We start from the raw sequence: 18,980 nt of genomic DNA, 5'->3' as shown, positions 1-18,980 counted from the left end.
TCTTTATCATGTATAGTCGCGTTTTTGTAGATATACATTATTTCTGTTATACTATTAGCTATTATAACACAACTCTGTGGGGTACTTGATTCAGGTCTGTTGCTCTGATCGACATTCAAATGATTTATAAACTATAATTGACCTATTAGATACATTCAATTTACTTCATGCCTGTATTTCATAGTTTCTTTTCACGTAAAATGCAATTTACCATTTCCTATCTATTTATTTCTCTGGTAAGCCAGGTAAAAGCAGGATAATGTATTCAGCCAGCCATTATCACAGAATAAACCCTTAAGGGTGACGCAAAACCTTTTTGCTCTGTATCTAGATCTTGTTTACCCAGACTGTTTATTTTGTGATAATAGCTGGCTGACTTTACAATCTGCAATTAGAAATAACCAATTTTTTAAATGGTAATTCTGTTGTTATTGAAGACAAAAACAACAACAAAAAAACGTTAAATGGTTAAACGGACATTTCTTTATTATCAAGGAGAAATATATAATACACATAAAACAATATAGTAACTATTTGTAGTCTCTTTATTTTTATTCCCAGTGGAAAATGGTGTGTTAAATAATAAACATGTATAAAAAATGTGATTGTTTTTTGATTATGTACATTTGATAAGGTAGATATTTTATTCTTCGTATTTACTCAAGCAAACTTTGCTCGAATAACATTCTGCAATGTCACTGACGTTCTTTGACCCCAGTTCTGTACTTCCCCTTCACTGTTGCCATGTGTTTAAAAAATAACGTCTTGTGTTCAAGGTGTCATCTGGTTGGCTTCTTCAGGTGTAACGTCTTGCGATACAAGCTCTGAGAACAAAGCAGGCAGCCAGTATTGTGGCTCTCCCGCAGCTTGGGAATCCAGCCATGCTAAGCCTTCTTTCAGCAGGTGATCCTAGAAACAACACCAATGTGTCAATTTAAGAGATATACAAAAACAGAATGCTGCCTAAATTGTTTCCTTCACACTTACAAGCACATGACACGCTCTTTCTCTCTCCCACTTGAGACTGTCTCTGATCTCACTCACGGTCACGTATCCCTTTTTCTGTAAGGCAATGATCAGATCTGACATGATTCGATTGTAAAGGTGCTAGAAATGTTTGTCTTTAATGTAGATTACCTCTGCTAGCTGGAGAACTACAGTGTGATCCATATTGAGCTCTGCTGGTACTGACTGGACTAAATAAGAGCCTCCGACAGGAATCATACCAAAGCCGTTTCCCATAGCCTTGAGCTTCTTGATAGCCCGTACTAAGTCATCTCTGAGTGATATCACATATGGGTGATATTGAAATACATTTGTGTAAAACAGCTAAAGAGCGGCATGTATAGAAAATCAAAGACACTCACTGGCTCACGTCTTGTGCAAACTTCTCTCTTCCTTTTAAGACACGTTGATGAAGTTCATCCAATGTGATGAGTCCTGCAAAAAATCATTTCATTTAAGAGATGTCATATAAAAATAAGTATGAGATTTGTTCACAGACATGTAATGTCTTATGAAGATATGAATGGCTTTCTGTGAATATACTGTATAATTATGATGAGGCCTGTTTTATTGATTATGTGTGAAACAAAATTACTTACCACCATTTCTGTGTTTTAGAGCTAAACAGACTTCAATAATTTGCACACCAAGCTCATAGTAGAAATCTCCTACTCCAAGCATCTCAGACCAAAATCCCTTTCCAGCTACACATAGTTAAGCAATAAGAGAATTATGTTCATGGCATCGTACATTGTGTTAGTATTTTTCATTACTGTTTGGTTTACTAAAAAGGCACTCTTTAATATTTGAAAACAAGCTTTCTGTGTACACTAATCACAAATTTACATCAAGTCACATCCCAACTCAGAGGCTTAAAGCGAAAGTTCACCCAAAAATGAAAGTTCTTTCAGTATTTACTCACCCTCATGTCTTTTCACACCTGTATGAATTTCTGTCTTCTGCAGAACTCAAAGGAAGATATTTTGAATAATGTTACTGACTTCCATTGCATGGACACAAAACCACATTCATTTCTAAAAACTCTTCTCTCGCGTTCCACAGATGAAAGAATCATAAACAGGTTTTGAACCATGTGAGGATGAATAAATGACATGCATTTCATTTTAGGGTAAACAATCCTTTTAAAAGTATTTCAAATACGTACAGGCAAGTGGGTCGACCCCTATGGTGGCGCACATCTCTTGGAACTGCACCCTGAACTGAGAGCTTTTACGGATTTCCTGTTTATGTTTGCTGGCAAACTCCTCTAAATGGGTCTTGAAGGTTTCCAGCTGTTTTGACATCTACACGAACAAAACAGCTCGGATTATAACAGGCTTTTCGCTGAGCACCATTTAGGTTTGTATAAAGCCAACAACAATCCACGACATGCATATCTTGGAAACATAACGTTACGCACTTGTGCAATCTGATCCTCAGCCAGGACAGTACCTCTCTCTTTGTACTTTGCCTGTAACCAAAAACAATTTTGTGGGATGATCATAACACAACATTATTTGCCTTGTGACTTTTTCTTACGGGACGGGATCATACCTCTGCAAGTTTCTTTTTGGCGATCGCGCCAGCTCCGACTCCTCTTCTATGCATGACACCCAAATATTTGCTTCAGGAATGACTAAAACACTTTCCTAATTATAAGTGTTGTTTACCTTCTCTAAAAACTGCAGTGCTGACTTCCTAGTCACTTCCTGAATGGTTCACGAACTTCAAACATCAAAACACATTAAATACGAGACATAACGATTAAAGTTATAATAAAATGATGTACGGGATCATTTTATTTAAAATACTATTTGACTCCAGACATCCGAAACAAACATTAAAGAAGTGTAAACTGAACTTCCTGTGGATTTATTTTCTTCTATAAATGTTTGGGTTGCGAGAATGTTAAATACCGCCACCTAGCGATCTGGATACCAAACGACAATGCCACAATTTCACACCACTCTGCCAAAATCCATTTGATCTCAACAACACTTTATGAAAGCCAGATGAAGAGTGATGTGTCTGAGCAGTACTGATAACATGTCAAACATATCCAATAGGTTTTTTGCTTCATGATATTACAAATTATTTATGGGATGATATGTAGGTTTCCTGTAGCCTATATTCTTGTGCAGACATTTGAGAATGCACATAAAACATCTCCACACCATCTCTCTATTGTTATTATTTTATCGGCTGTAGATGGACCACCACTACTTCAGACGTCAGTAAATTATCACATTTTTAATTCTCTTTCTTGGTTTTGCTATGAAGACCATTAAAAAGAAAGACCTTGAAAAGAAGACCTTGAAAAAGACGACCCTTTTATAGTTATTTCTTGTGTCAAGCTTCAAGACATTGAAAAACACTGTATTTTTTAAATGATTAAATACTGTGCACAAATAACGCTTTTTATTGGTTAGATATTGGCTAAAAATAAAAAATATGGAGATATGAGGTTTCAGAAGGACATAAGCGAAATGACAAATACAGTTCCCCATGTGGCAATATTTATATGAATAATACAATTATTTAACATATTTTTATTTTGAAGAACAATTTTATTGTTAGATATTCATTCAGAGACATTACAAGATAGTTAAGAATAAATGATCAGAAAGCAGTAAGCTTGAAAACAGAGCCGGATTCTATTCTCCACTGCAAACTCCGTCTAGCTTTATTGGTTTCTGTGGGTCAAGGGAGAAAAACAGTCAAATTCAGGGTACATCATTGTTATACAAATTTAATTTGCAGAAGGTAACTTACTTGAAACCATCTCCTTTACTGTGAACCCACACCATGAACTCCTTTTTCAGCAGATCATTGAAGATGCGGTAGTCTGGATCATCACCCAATAAAGTTGGTCTGTAGAAATGAGCATCAAATGCTTTCTGTACTTTTAATGTATCATAAAAAACATCTGCGGCTTTTGTTTCTAAAAACTTACTCGCTCTTCTTCTCTCTCTGATTGAGCAGAAAGTTAACAAAGTTCTTCTGAACCATGGAGTCCATGATTTTACTGATGTCACTCGCAATGGTTGATTCAGCATAACGACGGCTCAGCTTTTGGATGTCATTGATTGAGCTATTCATGACATTATAAAATGAAATGAATTTGTGTCTTATCTTTGTGACACATGAATGTATTAAAATAACCCTTTTTGAAAATGATTTGGTCATGTGTAAATGATTTTGCTTACCTGCTGTCAACAGGTTGGCATCCTGCACCTGCTGACAATGCACTGGCCAAGCATATAAAAACCGTCACAAATACAGCAGTGTTCATTTTCCTCTTCTGTTTCCTTCAAAACAAATCATGCTAAGTTAGTCTGATAACAGGAGTTGAGTAACAAAACAGCTGAATTAAATTGTCTTTAGTTCCTGACCCGTGATGGTTCTGGTATCTGTGCTGGTTTACACTAATATAACTCTACTCTACAGCTTTACAGCTGATCAATCTGTCTTTTATACAATGTGAGGGACGTTTCCACCAGAAACAAAAACTTACTTCCACATCATTAAAACAATTAATAGGAGTGATTATGAAGGGTGATACACTGAGAAAAATACTGATAAGCCTGTTTCCGCTTATAATCACAGTTTAAAATGTTTATTCAGCAAAAATAACATTCTTGGAACTGCAATACATATCTCTGAATCCATCCGATTTTTAAGGTAAATATGTTTTGGTTGAAAATGTAAGGTGTGTGATGTAGGAGTAAGTACGTGTATACAAAGATAAGATGTGTCAGGCTAGGAAAAGTAAACACATTAAATATTCCAAAAGGTTTCTGTGTTCTTGTACTCATAGATCCATGCTTGTACTCATATAAAAGTGGTGATGAATATAATTAAGGAAAAGGCTGGACATGTTTTATTGTAGTTGGAGTCATGGTTTAAAAAAAGAAAACAAATCACAAATAAACAAATAAAATATATGCTCATGTTCACAAAGACTACACAGCATTAAAATACATTATTTGAATTGAGCAAGCATTTAAAGAAGTTCTGGCCACAGAAATACATGTTTAGTATTTTAAATGCATGTGTGATTTTGACATATTTTTAATTTAGCCTTTCTCAATCCAGTCTAAATCGCTTAATTTGTTGCAGATTTATGGCATTCATTTTAAAATGAAGAACTTTGTAGCAAAAAACTTTATAAATCCTTAATACAATTATTTTGTGTGGTTATCACCACTGTGCACTGTGAAATCATAAGATTTAGATAAAATAGTTAATATATATTTAATAAAAACAAATCTCTTTGCTTTGTAAAAACTGTTGATAAAAAGAAAATTATTCTTCGAAAGACCGTTTGTTCATTTCGAAGCTTTTATTTTGAAATCTGTAACTTCCGGTGTCAGTATCAACAAAACATTTAGCGAAAAATTGATCAAGGGCTGGTCAAGACAGTTATATTTAGTAATTTCAGAAACAGATAAATAATTTCGCAGGTGCATGTTTGAAAAGCATGCAATTATTAAATTACCCGTGTCAGCAAAGAAGAAAGTAAGTTATTTCATAGACATAATGGAGGCATCCTCAGACTTATTTTTGCCAGCTTTGTTATTTACGTTGCTTGCAATTATTGTAGCAGCAGTTATCACTCGTGCGCCATCAAAGTGCACGCATCAGACCACTACTGTTGTGAATGACAGAGACACTGGAGAAGAATCGCACAACAATGAAACAAACTGCAATGCAACGCATCATCCAGAGACGGTGCATCAATCTAATGCAAATACACCCAAAGATGAAACTATTCAATCGGTAAGGGTTAATTGTGCTTTTAAAGGGATACTTCACCCAAAAATGAAAATTCTGTCATCATTTACTCACCTTCGAGTTGTTCCAAATATGTGTACATTTCTTTGTTCTGATGAACACAGAGAAAGATATTTGGAAGAATGCTTATAACCAGACAGATTTCCCCCCCATTGACTACCATAGTAGGAAAAAATATAATGGTAGTCAAAAGTGCCCCAGAACTGTTTTCTGTCCTACATTCTTCAAAATATCTTTTTTTGTGTTCAACAGAACAAAAAAAAAGATAAAATAATTTTTCCTACTATGGGAGTCAATGGGGGGCAAGAACTGTTTGGTTAAAAGCATTCTTCCAGATATCTTTCTCTGTGTTCATCAGAACAAAGAAATTCATACCGATTTGGAATAACGTGAAGGTGAGTAAATGATGACAGAATTTTCATTTTTGGGTGAAGTATCCCTTTAATGTGCACCATGGAATGGCCATTTTATTTTTTTGTTTATTAAGCGTGTTTGTATTTGTAATTGTAATGCCGTCACACAGGCTCATTTATGTTTCTTATGTTGTTTATTTGTTTAACTCTTTGTTTACATTTCTAGGCTTACATTGCACAACACCTGTCTAAGTGTGCTCTAACACACTTGCCTTTTATTCATTAATATACTGTATATGTTAAATTATTAATTTATGGATGTTTCTAATTCATGTCTCTTCTTTAGGATTCTAGCCCAGATCATGATGAAGTCTGCAGGTCAGACTGTGCAGATTACAGAAGCAGCAGCGGATGGGAGGAAGAGAATTCATCAGAGTATGGGATGAGAAATGCACTGAGGGATTATAACCTGTCACCTGGTATTATAATAATTAAATTTTATTTGTTTTGCTTAAGGTTGTTGCCACAGGCGGATGAAACAACTTTTTTGGATTACTGTTTCATAGGTGTGATATCCAACTACTTACCTGTTGATTTTCAAAAACTGAATCGTTTTTGAATTACTTAATAGTTTTTGTGTGTTACCTTAATATAGAAGAACTTAAACTTAAAAAAGTTACATTAAGTTTATTTGCTTGTAGCACATATTTTTCATACAGCTGTCATAGTCATTGAATTGTGCTATTAAGAAATTCAGATCCTACGATCTATCACTGTAGATTAAATCACATTATACCAACTGTCAGCTATTAACTGTCTGTCAATCATTTAGATATGTGAGATTTCCTTGGTTAACTTGATAATAAACATTTCCTAACTTTTTTAGCTCGCTATGACTTATAAACTGGTTGTTTATGTTTTGCAAAATGACACAATTAGCCTGCAAACATTCTACTTGACTTATAGCTGTAATTCTTTTGTTTTGTAATAGATGCTGAAGAGAAGCCCTTAAAGTACATGGCTGGCATACTGAGGGCCAGTCAGCTTGAAAAGATGATGACCAAAGAAGAACTGGAGGAAGAGCAGAGGTATTTTTCTCAATGAAATGTCGTGTAATTACTTGTCATCCTTGTTCCCCTTATTTATCTAGCCTTACTGCATAGCCATTTCACACAAGTAAACACTCAAAATCTTTGCTGAAGTGTTTACTAGTAATATGTACCATTTCATATATAAATCACCAAATTACCAAGTGAAGGGAATGATAAAAAGGTACCATGGTTTCTCTTGACAAGAATCTCAAAATAAAAACCAACAATTTCACTTGACCAAAGTCATTGAGTCAGTTTTTTTAACTCTGCAAAGATGAATCCTTCAGTATGGACAGTATGGTTAATGAGACACAATAGGAATTTACACCTTGTTTACATTATTATTTGAATACTTGGATTAAATATGATCAACCCTTCTTGAACTTTTACCTAAAACAAACACACACAATCTTATTTCATCTGTTTCCTTGGTTAGACACATTCTTGTATCCAGGTTAACATGTTGACTAGATGTCTGATAGTGGTAGTTACTTCGTTTTATATTGAGTTTTTCTCTTTTGTGCTTGATCATTTTGCTAAAATGAGAAATTATGTCAGTTTAAAAAAAAAGTAAGTATATGAGTTGGAATACAATTTATTCAGCCTTTCACATATGCTGTGTTAAAACTCTGGTAAAATGTACTTTAATTTAAAATTTGACCTTTAACTACTCCACGCAAACAGCCAATCCATGACGAAGAGCTTTAGTGTTCCTAAGTAAATATGATCAGTACATAATGCAGCTTTGCACGGTTTGCTAATAGGGTTTAATGACATTCCAAAACAATATACCACTTTTATTTGCACTTGAGTATTACAAAAGATATAGATTTCTGGTTTGCATTTAAATATGGAATGGCAGGTTTAGTTTGGTTCATGATTCGACATTTGTTAGTTGGTAAACACATTTTCTTTAGCAGGCAATATTTTCTAGTCAAATAAATGATTAAGACAGACTAAACATTAGTCCCACATTCAAGACAGTCAAGACGGGGGCAAATATTTGAAAAGGCGTGCTTGTTTAATAGAAAGACAATATACATTGTAACCCAGATGAGCATGTCATACCTGTTTTTTTAAACCCACTGAGAACATTAATCACCACAAAATCTTTTTTTTATTTAACCGTTTATTTACCTACAGTAAATAGGCAATAAAATGCAATCCAAATGAAGTAAATTCTGTAGTGTCATAAATTGTTTAAATGAATGGTATTATTTGTAGTGTTGTTTTTATGTTTATAACATATAGATTTAACATTTATTTCAATGAGTGAGTAGATGAATGAGCTTTTTCATTACAGGGTTCAGCGAGATCAGCTAGCTGCCATTTTCCAGCTACTCCGAGACAAACAAGAGACATTTGGCGATGTGACACAGAGCGATTTGGAAGAACAGCTTAAACTCTACTCTATTTAAGTCTGTTTTTTTCAGACTTTTTCTGTCTGTCTATCATATACATTATGTATTATACTATTATGATATACTGTACTATAAATTGCTGTACAATGTACTTACATAATGTATAATATATCCATTTAGGAATCTCAAACCTAAAGTACCTACAAGTAGATGGTAGTTTTTAGTTGTTTTGAGATATCATGGATATTATTTAATTATTATTATTATTATTTAACGATTATTTTCTCTATGTAATTTATTATGAATAAAATACTTTTAATGTATTATAAAATAGAAATCTTTTGTCTGTTTTGCTAATGCTCGTGCATTCTTGTTGGCCGAAGCAGGTTGAGTTGTCATGTAATATTGATGGGTGGGCTACAGCCCAAAAATAAACACAAATTGATGATGCAGCACGTTTCAATAGGCAGATGACAATTGAACATTGGTGTTAAAAAGCAGTGAGGTCTTTCTCCGCACATGACCTAGGTAAGGTCAGTCATAAAATATGCAGAAAATTCGGATTCTGTCGTTAGTCTGTGTGACTTGTTGCATTCTGTTTTATGGAGTTATTTGGATGGATCTCTCTTAACATGGAAATGGGTAAGTCTAAAAATGTGCAGTGTTACTGAAAATTTGCATGATGACCATAATGTTTTAGAGATCAAGTGAACATGGCCTGACTCCTGCATCGTCTTGTACTGCATTGTATATTTAAATGATTATTTATTTTGATAAATACATTTCTTGCTTTTCGTTTTCTGTTTCTTTGTTATTTTTAAAGATTCAAAAGAAAAGTATTGGATTTAGAATTTCTTTGGAAAGAAGCCCTCAAGCATACAGATGATCAAGCACTTATGATTAAAACCAGCATCACTCCCACGATGAGTTTATCATCATCTGGAACTACAAGTCTCTATAAAGCTGAAAACCTGTCTGCTAAACGTGAAGACAACACAACGTCAATACCAATCCTTTACAAGAAGAATTTCACAAAATTACCTAGGTGGGACTTTGAAGATGTTGATTTACAAGACCCTGAAGCAAGAAAACCAGTAAGTTGTTTGTTCTATTCAGACATCACAGTGCCATTTATATTTTATAGACCGTTTCATCTTAACAACATAAACAAACTTTACTGCGCATGCACACTTTTGTGACCCCAACTGAACTTCCAGTATATGTTCAAAAACAATAGAGTGCCTGTAGATTATTTTTGATAACAATCAAAAGAAACCTAAAAGAACTGTTACTTGGCTAAACTTGCCTCTCCAGTATATTTAAACTGCACGCGCGGCCGATGAAACGGTCTATATAATATACAATTTTTAAATACAATTTTATACTTTGTTTAAAACGACTCTTGCATAGACCTGTTCAAAGTCACTACGAAACACAGAGGACCTCAAGTTCAAGGAAGCTTTTCTTCCTGACATTCAATAAGCTCTTTGCACTACCTTACACCTGCACTGTTGTATATTTCACTGGTTTGCACTCTATCTGCCATTACCTTCTTCTTTTTCTTTTTTTAAATATCCCTGCTTGTAATAGTTGTATTTTACATACAGTACATAAAATAAGCTGTATTTTTTATATATATTTTTTATTCTGTGTAGTGTTATTTGTATGCACCATGGGTCTGAGAGTAACGCAGTTTCAATCCTCTATATGTATGTACTGTACATGTGGCAGAATTGACAATAAAGCAGACTTTGACCATGACTTTGACTTCAACTATGGCTGTACAGAGGTCAACTCAATACAACAGAATGGAATAGATTAGCACACTTCAACAATCCCTTTGGCTTTATGGAGTACAGATATGATGGTGAAATTTACAGATAAGTTCTGGCTTGGGTCCTGTTTGTTTGTACGTGTTATTTATTTTTTGCTTCTTGTTGAAGATATAAAACCAGCAGCTGATTTAATACCAAAGCCAAAGTCTTCAATATTACTGCCTGTGCCTGAAAGAGCAAAGGATGGTTGTATCCGCTGTGCAGTATTGGGCTCGGGTGGCATTCTCAATAACTCGGGCAAAGTGATCGACTCTCATGATTATGTGTTTCGGTAAGCAGAAATGTTTGTGGGTGCAGACAAGATCCTTGACTTAGAAGGATGAGAATGAATTTGTTTAAAAAGAAACAGCTGAAAGAACATTATAATTAAGGCTCTTTGATTGAAATAGATGTTAATATCAATAATGGATTCCAGCAGTTTTCATGACATACCTGAATTTGTTTGCACAAACTGCCTAGCAAAATATTTATTAAAATCACTAACATGTTTCATCAAGATAGGTGGCTTTGTTTAACAGAACTGATGTTGTCTCGTAGGGTGTCAAAAATGATGCCTGAGGGACTTCCAGTGGCTCCAGGGCCTTCTACAGGGAAAAGAGGCCTCAGGGTACTTTAAGGGTGCACGGTATGACATCAAGCTCTGTTTCTAGCAGAGGATGCCAATAAGTGAATCATACAGCTGATGAGAAGAAATAAAAGTCAAATAGATAAAATCTTTATTTTTTCTGGTGGCGCAAGATGCTTGCATGATAAAAAAACAATGAATACAAATACACTTAAAAACAAGTTTTTATGCCATATGCTACATTACTATACAATATACAACAATATACACATACAGTATGCGATATACACCATACATGATACACTATGCAAATCCAAAACAATACAATGAAACACAAAGACAACAACACAAATTAAGATTTTTTTGTTGAGGTCCGGGAGCTTTATGACTTACCCCATAGACTACAACGCAATTGAGTTTCAAAGCGCAGAAAGTATGTAAAGACATCGTAGAAATAGTCCATGTCATGCCAATGGTTCAGCCTAAACTATATAAAGGTTACTTTTGTGCGCAAACAAACAAAAATAACGACTATATTCAACAATTGATCTACAACACTGAAGTCAGGAAATTGTTGAATATAGTCGTTATTAGTTGTTTATAGTCGTTAAAACAGGGCTTGACATTAAGCATTGTCATGTGGTTGTCCTTCGGACAAGTAAATTTGTCATTCACTTTTCCAAGTACAATAACTTGTCCGAAGATATAAAATGATATTTCACTTGAAGTGTCAATATAATTGTTTCGGATCCTGATTGGTCAAGTTTGCTTATAACTACACACTCTCTCCCTCTCTCCTACATCATCTCTTTTGAGCTTCTCAGAGAAAATGGATTAATGTTTGCTGGAACAAAACTCTCCTACTCTATTGTCGCGTGTCCACAAGTTTCAACTAAAAAACGACGGGCCCCACAACCACCAAAGCCTCTGGGTCAACCTAGCCAACCCGTTCCCTCTGAAAGAGCTCTCCGGCCTCTGCCGCAACGCCAGGGATCACACAAACCCCCATCTGCTGGAGGTGGACTAAACAAGACTGCAAAGAGCACTGGTAACGGATATGAATTGGGTCCCCGCTATGATAACAGCAACAATCTCAAATATTTACAGAACAAGTGGGAACCCAATGTTCTTTTAGTTTTCCCTATATCTGTCCTGATAAGTAAGCGAAAAACTAAGGCCCTTTCCAGTCGTATGGCAAACCTATCTAATCTACTGCCTATTAGATGTCACTCTGAGAATGACAGGGGTAAGAAACAAAAAACAGTTACTATGAAATTAGCACTTTTGAACATCCGTTCACTAAAAAACATATCCTTTTTGGTTAATGACCTCATCACCAGTAACAAACTGGACTTCATGTTTCTAAATGAAACTTGGTTAGATGTTAGTTGTAGTGCTACAATCCTCAATGAATCTGCCCCCCTAAACTTTACTTTTATAAATGTTTGCAGAGCTATTAGGAGAGGTGGTGGAATAGCTGCTCTATTTAAAGATCTCTTTCAATGCAAGCAAGTGTTACTTGGTGACTACCTGTCCTTTGAATACTTGAGTATTGCTTTAAAAGGTGCACCACGCATTCTGTTTACAATTATTTACAGACCTCCCAAATACTCCCCAGTCTTTGTTGATGACTTTTCAGAACTGCTATCAGCTATTTCCTCAGAATTTGACTGCTTTGTTATTGCTGGATATTTTAATATTCATGTAGACAAGACAGAAAACAACACTGCAAATGAACTCTTAAATGTTTTAAACACTTTTGATCTGATCCAGCATGTGCACGGTCCCACACACAATCGTGGACACACTGTGGATCTGCTCATTAGCAAAGGTCAAAACATTTTATCCACTATTATTAGAGATGTGGCACTGTCTGATCATTTCTGTATTTTCTTTGATATATAAATCAGTCCTGCCATTGAAGATAGACCCGTCTCTGTAAAAAAGAGATTCATAAATGAGAACACCAGTGAACTATTTATGAATGATAGGTTTTTGTCACCAAATATATCTGTAGACTCTATGGATGTTCTCCTTGATAGCTTTAATGCAAAAGTAAAAAATTCTATCGATGCCATTGCTCCAGTAAAGGTCAAGGTGATAACTGGCAGATGTAAAGCACCCTGGAGAAACACACCAGCAGTACAAAGCATGAAAAGAACATGCAGAAAAGCTGAGCGTATTTGGCAAAAAACAAAGATTGAAGTGCACTGTAATACAGTTCGTAAAAGGGAGGAAGAAAGGAGGCGGGGTCGACGTGGCTGGGAGACGCAGACTTTTTTATTTTGCAATACACAAATAAAGCCTTCTCCTGCTCTATGGAGGATGCTGTACTGCGTCTTCCCAGCCGATCTTTCTCTCCTTTTCGTCCGCTCTTGCTGTCTTTTAAAGCGTCTCCTCACCAATCACTGTAACAAGACACAGGTGGTCTTAATGTGCACTTGACCTACTTACGCGCCGTCTTTCTCGCGCCTCCTCCCTTCGGCGCAGACCTCACCAAACCACACCCCCCTTGCCACATACCCCCACCGCCGACTCAGGCCGAGGCGTCATCCGGCCTGCAGCATCCCCTCCCCCTCCTGGAAAGGAAGTCGGCTACGACCATCTGAGACCCCGGTCTGTGGACCACCTGAAATTTGAAGGGTTGTAAAGCTAGATACCAACGGGTGATCTGCGCGTTGGTATCCTTCATGCGGTGGAGCCATTGGAGGGGAGTGTGGTCCGAATAGAGCGTGAATTCGCGCCCCAGGAGATAATAGCGGAGGGTGAGGATGGCCCACCTGATCGCCAGGCATTCTTTTTTGATGGTGCTGTACATCGTCTCCCTCCTTGAGAGCTTACGACTGATGTACAGCACCGGCCGTTCCTCGCCCTCCGTCTCCTGGGACAAGCCCGCTCCCACGCCCCGATCCGACGCATCGGTCTGCAACAGAAAGGGAAGAGAAAAGTCGGGAGAGTGCAATAACAGCCCGCCACACAGAGCAGCCTTCACCTGGGTAAAAGCCTGCTGGCATGGCTCCGTCCACTGGACGGTATCAGGTGCCTCCTTTTTAGTGAGGTCAGTCAGCGGTCTGGTGAGGTCAGAATAATTAGACACAAACATTCTATAATATCCCGCCAGACCCAGGAACTGCCTCACCTCCTTTTTGGTCTTGGGTCTCGGTGAGGTCGCAACCGCTGCCGTCTTATCAATTTGGGGACGCACCTGACCGTGACCCAAGTGGAAGCCCAGATACCTTACTTCCACACGCCCAATTGCACACTTCTTTGGGTTAGCCGTCAGCCCGGCTCCATTTTGTTGCTCACTTCTGGCCCGAGATCCTCCTCTCTCCTCACTACCATTGCCAGCATCACCGTGTTCGCCTCACTTCATTTTTTGAGGAGGTTGAGGTGATAAATTTGATGTGCCCCGCTCCTGTCCGATCGTACCACCTCATAATTGAGATCGCCTATCTGCCGTGTGACCTCGAAGGGCCCTTGCCACTTGGCGAGTAATTTGGAGCTTGAGGTGGGGAGCAATACAAGAACTTTATCTCCCGGTGCAAATTTGCGCAATCTGGTACCCCTGTTATATTGTCGGCTTTGTCTGTCCTGGGCCTGTAACAAATTCTCCATTGAGAGCCGCCCCAACGTGTGGAGTTTTGCTCTCAGGTCCAGGACATACTGAATTAGATTTTTGCTGTCTGAAGGTCCGTCCTCCCAAGCCTCCCTTAGGACGTCCAACACCCCACGGGGCTGACGTCCATAGAGAAGCTCGAAGGGGGAAAACCCAGTGGAGGCTTGCGGGACCTCACGCACGGCAAATAACAGGGGTTCCAGCCATCGATCCCAATTCTTGGCGTCTTCGTGTACGAACTTACGGATCATTGCTTTCAACGTGCGATTAAAACGTTCGACCAGCCCGTCCGTTTGTGGGTGATAAGACGCTGGTACAAATCGCTTTAATGCCCAACAGTCCATATAGTTCGCGGAGGGTCCGTGACATGAACGCCGTGCTTTGATCCGTGAGAACCTCCTTCGGGATTCCCATGCGGGAGATGATTCAAAACAGTGCGTCCGCTACGCTTTTCGCGGAAATACTGCGGAGCGCCACTGCCTCGGGGTATTGCGTCGCATAATCCACCACCACTAATGCGAAGCGATGCCCTCGTGCCGACCATTCTAATGGCCCGATCATGTCCATACCAATTCTCTCGACGGGGACCCGAACAAGAGGAAGAGGGCACAATGGTGCTTTTGGGATGGCCGGTGGGTTTACCAACTGACATTCAGNGGTCCATACCAATTCTCTCGACGGGGACCCGAACAAGAGGAAGAGGGCACAATGGTGCTTTTGGGATGGCCGGTGGGTTTACCAACTGACATTCAGGACAAGACGCGCACCACCTGCGCACGTTCTCATGAATGCCCGGCCAAAAGAATTGGGCTGTTAGACGGTTTACTGTTGCTGTTTGCCCTAAGTGTCCGGCCATTGGATTATAGTGAGCCGTCTGGAAAAGCATTTCCCGACTGCTGTTTGGTACCACTAACTGGGTTGTATCCTTTTTTGTTTGAGTGTCTTGGGTCACTCGATACAACCGGTCTTTTAAAATGGCAAAATACGGATAGGCGAGCGGTTGCGCGGAGTGGAGAAGTTGTCCGTCGATGGTACGGACCTGATCAAATGCATGTTTGAGCGATTCATCGTGAGACTGCTCCAGGGGAAAATCGTCGCACCGAGAAAGATGTTGACTCTCTATGGCGCTCCGTTCCCCTGAGTCAGATCCCAGTGGTCCCGGCTCAACTTCTCCCACCTGCGTGACCACCCCCTTCCGTTGGCCTCGGTTCCCCCAAGAGACATCCGCACACAATTGCCCCAATAAGACAGGAAACATTGGCAAATTCGTCCCCAAAATTAGCGGATGTCGGAGGTGCGGGTTAACCGCCACCTCTACACTATGCTTTTGTCCCCGGAATTGTATTGGCAGACACTAAGGGGTAGTTCAACACGTCCCCGTGCACGTGCACCGTACCTTAACCATGCGGCTCGTATCCCCTGCCATGGATTGAATCAGTCATTGATGAATTGAGGTTTGGTTACACCCTGAATCCACCAAAGCCTGATACGCATCCCCCTTTATACTCATGGGTATTTGATACAGGCCTTCCGGATCGGGGGCAATCTGTGGGGTGTCGGGGATCCGGATCACTGTACCGACCTCCATCACGGGACAGCGGTCGATAGTGTGCCCCGGCTCCCCGCACCGCCAACAGATTGGCCCAGGCTTTCTCCACCGCCCTAGTGGTAGGAAGTAGGCCAGAAGATTGGTGGGGAGAGGCTGGAGGGACGGGAGGGCCCGTGGCAGCTCCGGCTGTCTCCTGGGTCCGGGGAGCTGGCCTGGGGACGAGGCCCGTCCGGGATCTGGGAAAGGGAACAGGTTTGGGGGGAGAGGGAGAAGACATAGGGGAAGAGAGAGAGATAGATGGTCAGGGTAAGCCGACCCCGGGGCACGCCACTATCTGGTCCTCCGCCAACTGGATGGCCTGACTCAGCGACGCCNCCCCAAGAGACATCCGCACACAATTGCCCCAATAAGACAGGAAACATTGGCAAATTCGTCCCCAAAATTAGCGGATGTCGGAGGTGCGGGTTAACCGCCACCTCTACACTATGCCTTTGTCCCCGGAATTGTATTGGCAGACACTAAGGGGTAGTTCAACACGTCCCCGTGCACGTGCACCGTACCTTAACCATGCGGCTCGTATCCCCTGCCATGGATTGAATCAGTCATTGATGAATTGAGGTTTGGTTACACCCTGAATCCACCAAAGCCTGATACGCATCCCCCTTTATACTCATGGGTATTTGATACAGGCCAACCGGATCGGGGGCAATCTGTGGGGTGTCGGGGATCCGGATCACTGTACCGACCTCCATCACGGGACAGCGGTCGATAGTGTGCCCCGGCTCCCCGCACCGCCAACAGATTGGCCCAGGCTTTCTCCACCGCCCTAGTGGCAGGAAGTAGGCCAGAAGATTGGTGGGGAGAGGCTGGAGGGACGGGAGGGCCCGTGGCAGCTCCGGCTGTCTCCTGGGTCCGGGGAGCTGGCCTGGGGACGAGGCCCGTCCGGGATCTGGGAAAGGGAACAGGTTTGGGGGGAGAGGGAGAAGACATAGGGGAAGAGAGAGAGATAGATGGTCAGGGTAAGCCGACCCCGGGGCACGCCACTATCTGGTCCTCCGCCAACTGGATGGCCTGACTCAGCGACGCCGGCCGGTGACACTGGACCCACTGGGCGGTCTTCGAAGGGAGCCGCGCCACGAACTGCTCCAGCGTCACCTTGTCGATGATACTCTCGGCGTCGCTTCCGTCGGCCATCAGCCATTTGCGGCAGGCGTCCCGGAGCTGTTGAGCCATCGCAAAGGGCTGGCCGCACTCCCCAAGCTCCAATGAGCGGAACCGTTGCCGGTGTTGCTCGGGGCTCAGGCCGACCCGCTGGAGGATGGCCTTCTTGAGGTCCGCATAGACGAGGAGATTCGGGACTGGCAGTTGCTGAGCGGCCAACTGGGCCTCCCCCGTTAACAGGGGGATAAGACTCGCCGACCAAACGTCCAGCGGCCAGCCCGAAATCTCTGCGGACCTCTTGAACAGCTCGAGGAAAGCCTCCGGGTCGTCCTGAGCCCCCATTTTATGGAGTGGGAAGCAAGCAGCTGGGGGTGCGTCCGATGGCTCCCTTGTGGCTCCTTCCTGATTCAACCAGCTCCGGAACGACTCGCGGTCTTCCTGCTGAGCTTGGACGAGGGCTTGGAAGCACCGTTCCTGGTCTTCCCGCAGGCTCAGCAGCGCTTGATGGTGTTCGCGGTGAAGACCGGCGAGCGACTTGATCACGTCCGCAAATGGCGTGGTTGGCGGGGACTGCATGGCGGCGGCAGCTCACTCCTTTCTTCCCAGGTTTCGGCACCAGTGTAATACAGTTCGTAAAAGAGAGGAAGAAAGGAGGCGGGGTCGGCGTGACTGGGAGATGCAGACTCTTTTATTTTGCAATACACAAACAAAGCCTTCTCCTGCTCTATGGAGGATGCTGTACTGCGTCTTCCCAGCCACTCTCTCTCTCCTTGTCGTCTGCTGCTGTCTTTTAAAGCGTCTCCTCACCAATCACTGTAACAAGACACAGGTGATCTTAATGTGCACTTGACCTACTTACGCGCCGTCTTTCTTGCGCCTCCTCCCTTCGGCGCAGACCTCGCTAAACCACACCTCCCTTGCCACATTCACTATAACATCTATAAAGACAGTCTGCATGCCTTCGATGTTGACTTGGGCAAAGCTAGACATAACTTTTTCTCTAACATTATAAACTGCAACATAAATAACACTCGCACTCTTTTTGCAACTGTAGAGAGACTAACAAATCCCCAGAGTCAAGTTCCCAGGGAAATGCTGTCTGATGACAAATGCAATGTGCAACTTTTTTCCTTGAGAAGATCAATAATATCAGAATGGAAATCAGCAAAGCTCCATGCGGCAGTCAGGTCAGTCTGACTTCAGTACATAATACTGTACATTTGTAACTCTGTCTGAATTTCAGACAATTGATCACTAAACCTTGGAGGAAACTCTTCAAAAGAGTGTTTAACTGTTTGTTAGCAGATCTCCTAAAAATAGTAAATACCTCACTGCTTTCAGGAACTTTCCCAGAGTCCCTAAAAACTGCAGTTGTCAAACCTCTACTAAAAAAGAGCAATCTAGACAAAACCTTACTGTCTAAATATAGACCAATATCAAATCTTCCTTTTATAGGCAAGATCATTGAAAAGGTTGTCTTCAATCAGCTGACCAAATTCTTGAACTCAAATGGCTACCTGGACAATTATCAGTCTGGTTTCCATCAGCATCACAGCACAGAGACAGTGCTCATAAAGATAATAAATGATATTCGATTGAATTCTGATTCAGGCAAAATATCAGTTCTGGTATTACTAGATCTCAGTGCTG

At 40.7% G+C, this 18,980-nt stretch overlaps 4 protein-coding genes across 5 annotated transcripts in view; 2 read left to right on the top strand and 2 right to left on the bottom strand.

The window, feature by feature from the left end:
- Positions 1-764: 764 nt before the first annotated feature.
- snf8 (SNF8 subunit of ESCRT-II) lies at positions 765-2,900 on the bottom strand. Its single transcript, XM_057358256.1, has 8 exons — positions 2,560-2,900; positions 2,426-2,476; positions 2,171-2,309; positions 1,605-1,709; positions 1,368-1,440; positions 1,138-1,279; positions 988-1,062; positions 765-909 (listed from the first exon to the last, which is right to left on the bottom strand). The coding sequence occupies exons 1-8, from the start codon at positions 2,611-2,613 to the stop codon at positions 772-774; spliced, it is 777 nt and encodes a 258-aa protein (XP_057214239.1). The 5' UTR covers positions 2,614-2,900; the 3' UTR covers positions 765-771.
- A 505-nt stretch (positions 2,901-3,405) lies between these two features.
- Positions 3,406-18,980, bottom strand: part of gip (gastric inhibitory polypeptide) — a 39,745-nt gene continuing 24,170 nt past the window's right edge. The window contains exons 2-5 of one of the 2 annotated variants that reach the window (XM_057358956.1): positions 4,212-4,306; positions 3,959-4,096; positions 3,778-3,876; positions 3,406-3,698 (exon numbers count right to left, since the gene is read on the bottom strand). In XM_057358956.1, the coding sequence (XP_057214939.1) occupies positions 3,689-3,698; positions 3,778-3,876; positions 3,959-4,096; positions 4,212-4,297 (333 nt within the window). In that variant the 5' untranslated portion in view covers positions 4,298-4,306 and the 3' untranslated portion in view covers positions 3,406-3,688. Of the gene's footprint in view, positions 3,699-3,777; positions 3,877-3,958; positions 4,097-4,211; positions 4,314-18,980 lie in introns of both variants that reach the window. The other variant, XM_057358955.1, reaches the window with a different exon arrangement.
- On the top strand, positions 5,368-8,905 carry LOC130569359 (matrix-remodeling-associated protein 7-like). Its single transcript, XM_057358954.1, has 4 exons — positions 5,368-5,784; positions 6,499-6,631; positions 7,144-7,240; positions 8,547-8,905. Exons 1-4 carry the CDS (start codon positions 5,473-5,475, stop codon positions 8,659-8,661), a joined length of 657 nt encoding a protein of 218 aa, XP_057214937.1. The 5' UTR covers positions 5,368-5,472; the 3' UTR covers positions 8,662-8,905.
- LOC130569532 (alpha-N-acetylgalactosaminide alpha-2,6-sialyltransferase 1-like) lies at positions 9,528-12,031 on the top strand. Its single transcript, XM_057359232.1, has 6 exons — positions 9,528-9,698; positions 10,015-10,078; positions 10,373-10,471; positions 10,548-10,710; positions 10,977-11,046; positions 11,891-12,031. Exons 1-6 carry the CDS (start codon positions 9,528-9,530, stop codon positions 12,029-12,031), a joined length of 708 nt encoding a protein of 235 aa, XP_057215215.1.

This window comes from Triplophysa rosa, linkage group LG18 (genome assembly GCF_024868665.1).
Source record: "Triplophysa rosa linkage group LG18, Trosa_1v2, whole genome shotgun sequence".
In the NCBI taxonomy this organism is placed as follows: domain Eukaryota; kingdom Metazoa; phylum Chordata; class Actinopteri; order Cypriniformes; family Nemacheilidae; genus Triplophysa; species Triplophysa rosa.
The sequence above is the reverse complement of the archived record's forward strand: the minus strand, read 5'-3'. Positions and strand labels throughout refer to the sequence as shown.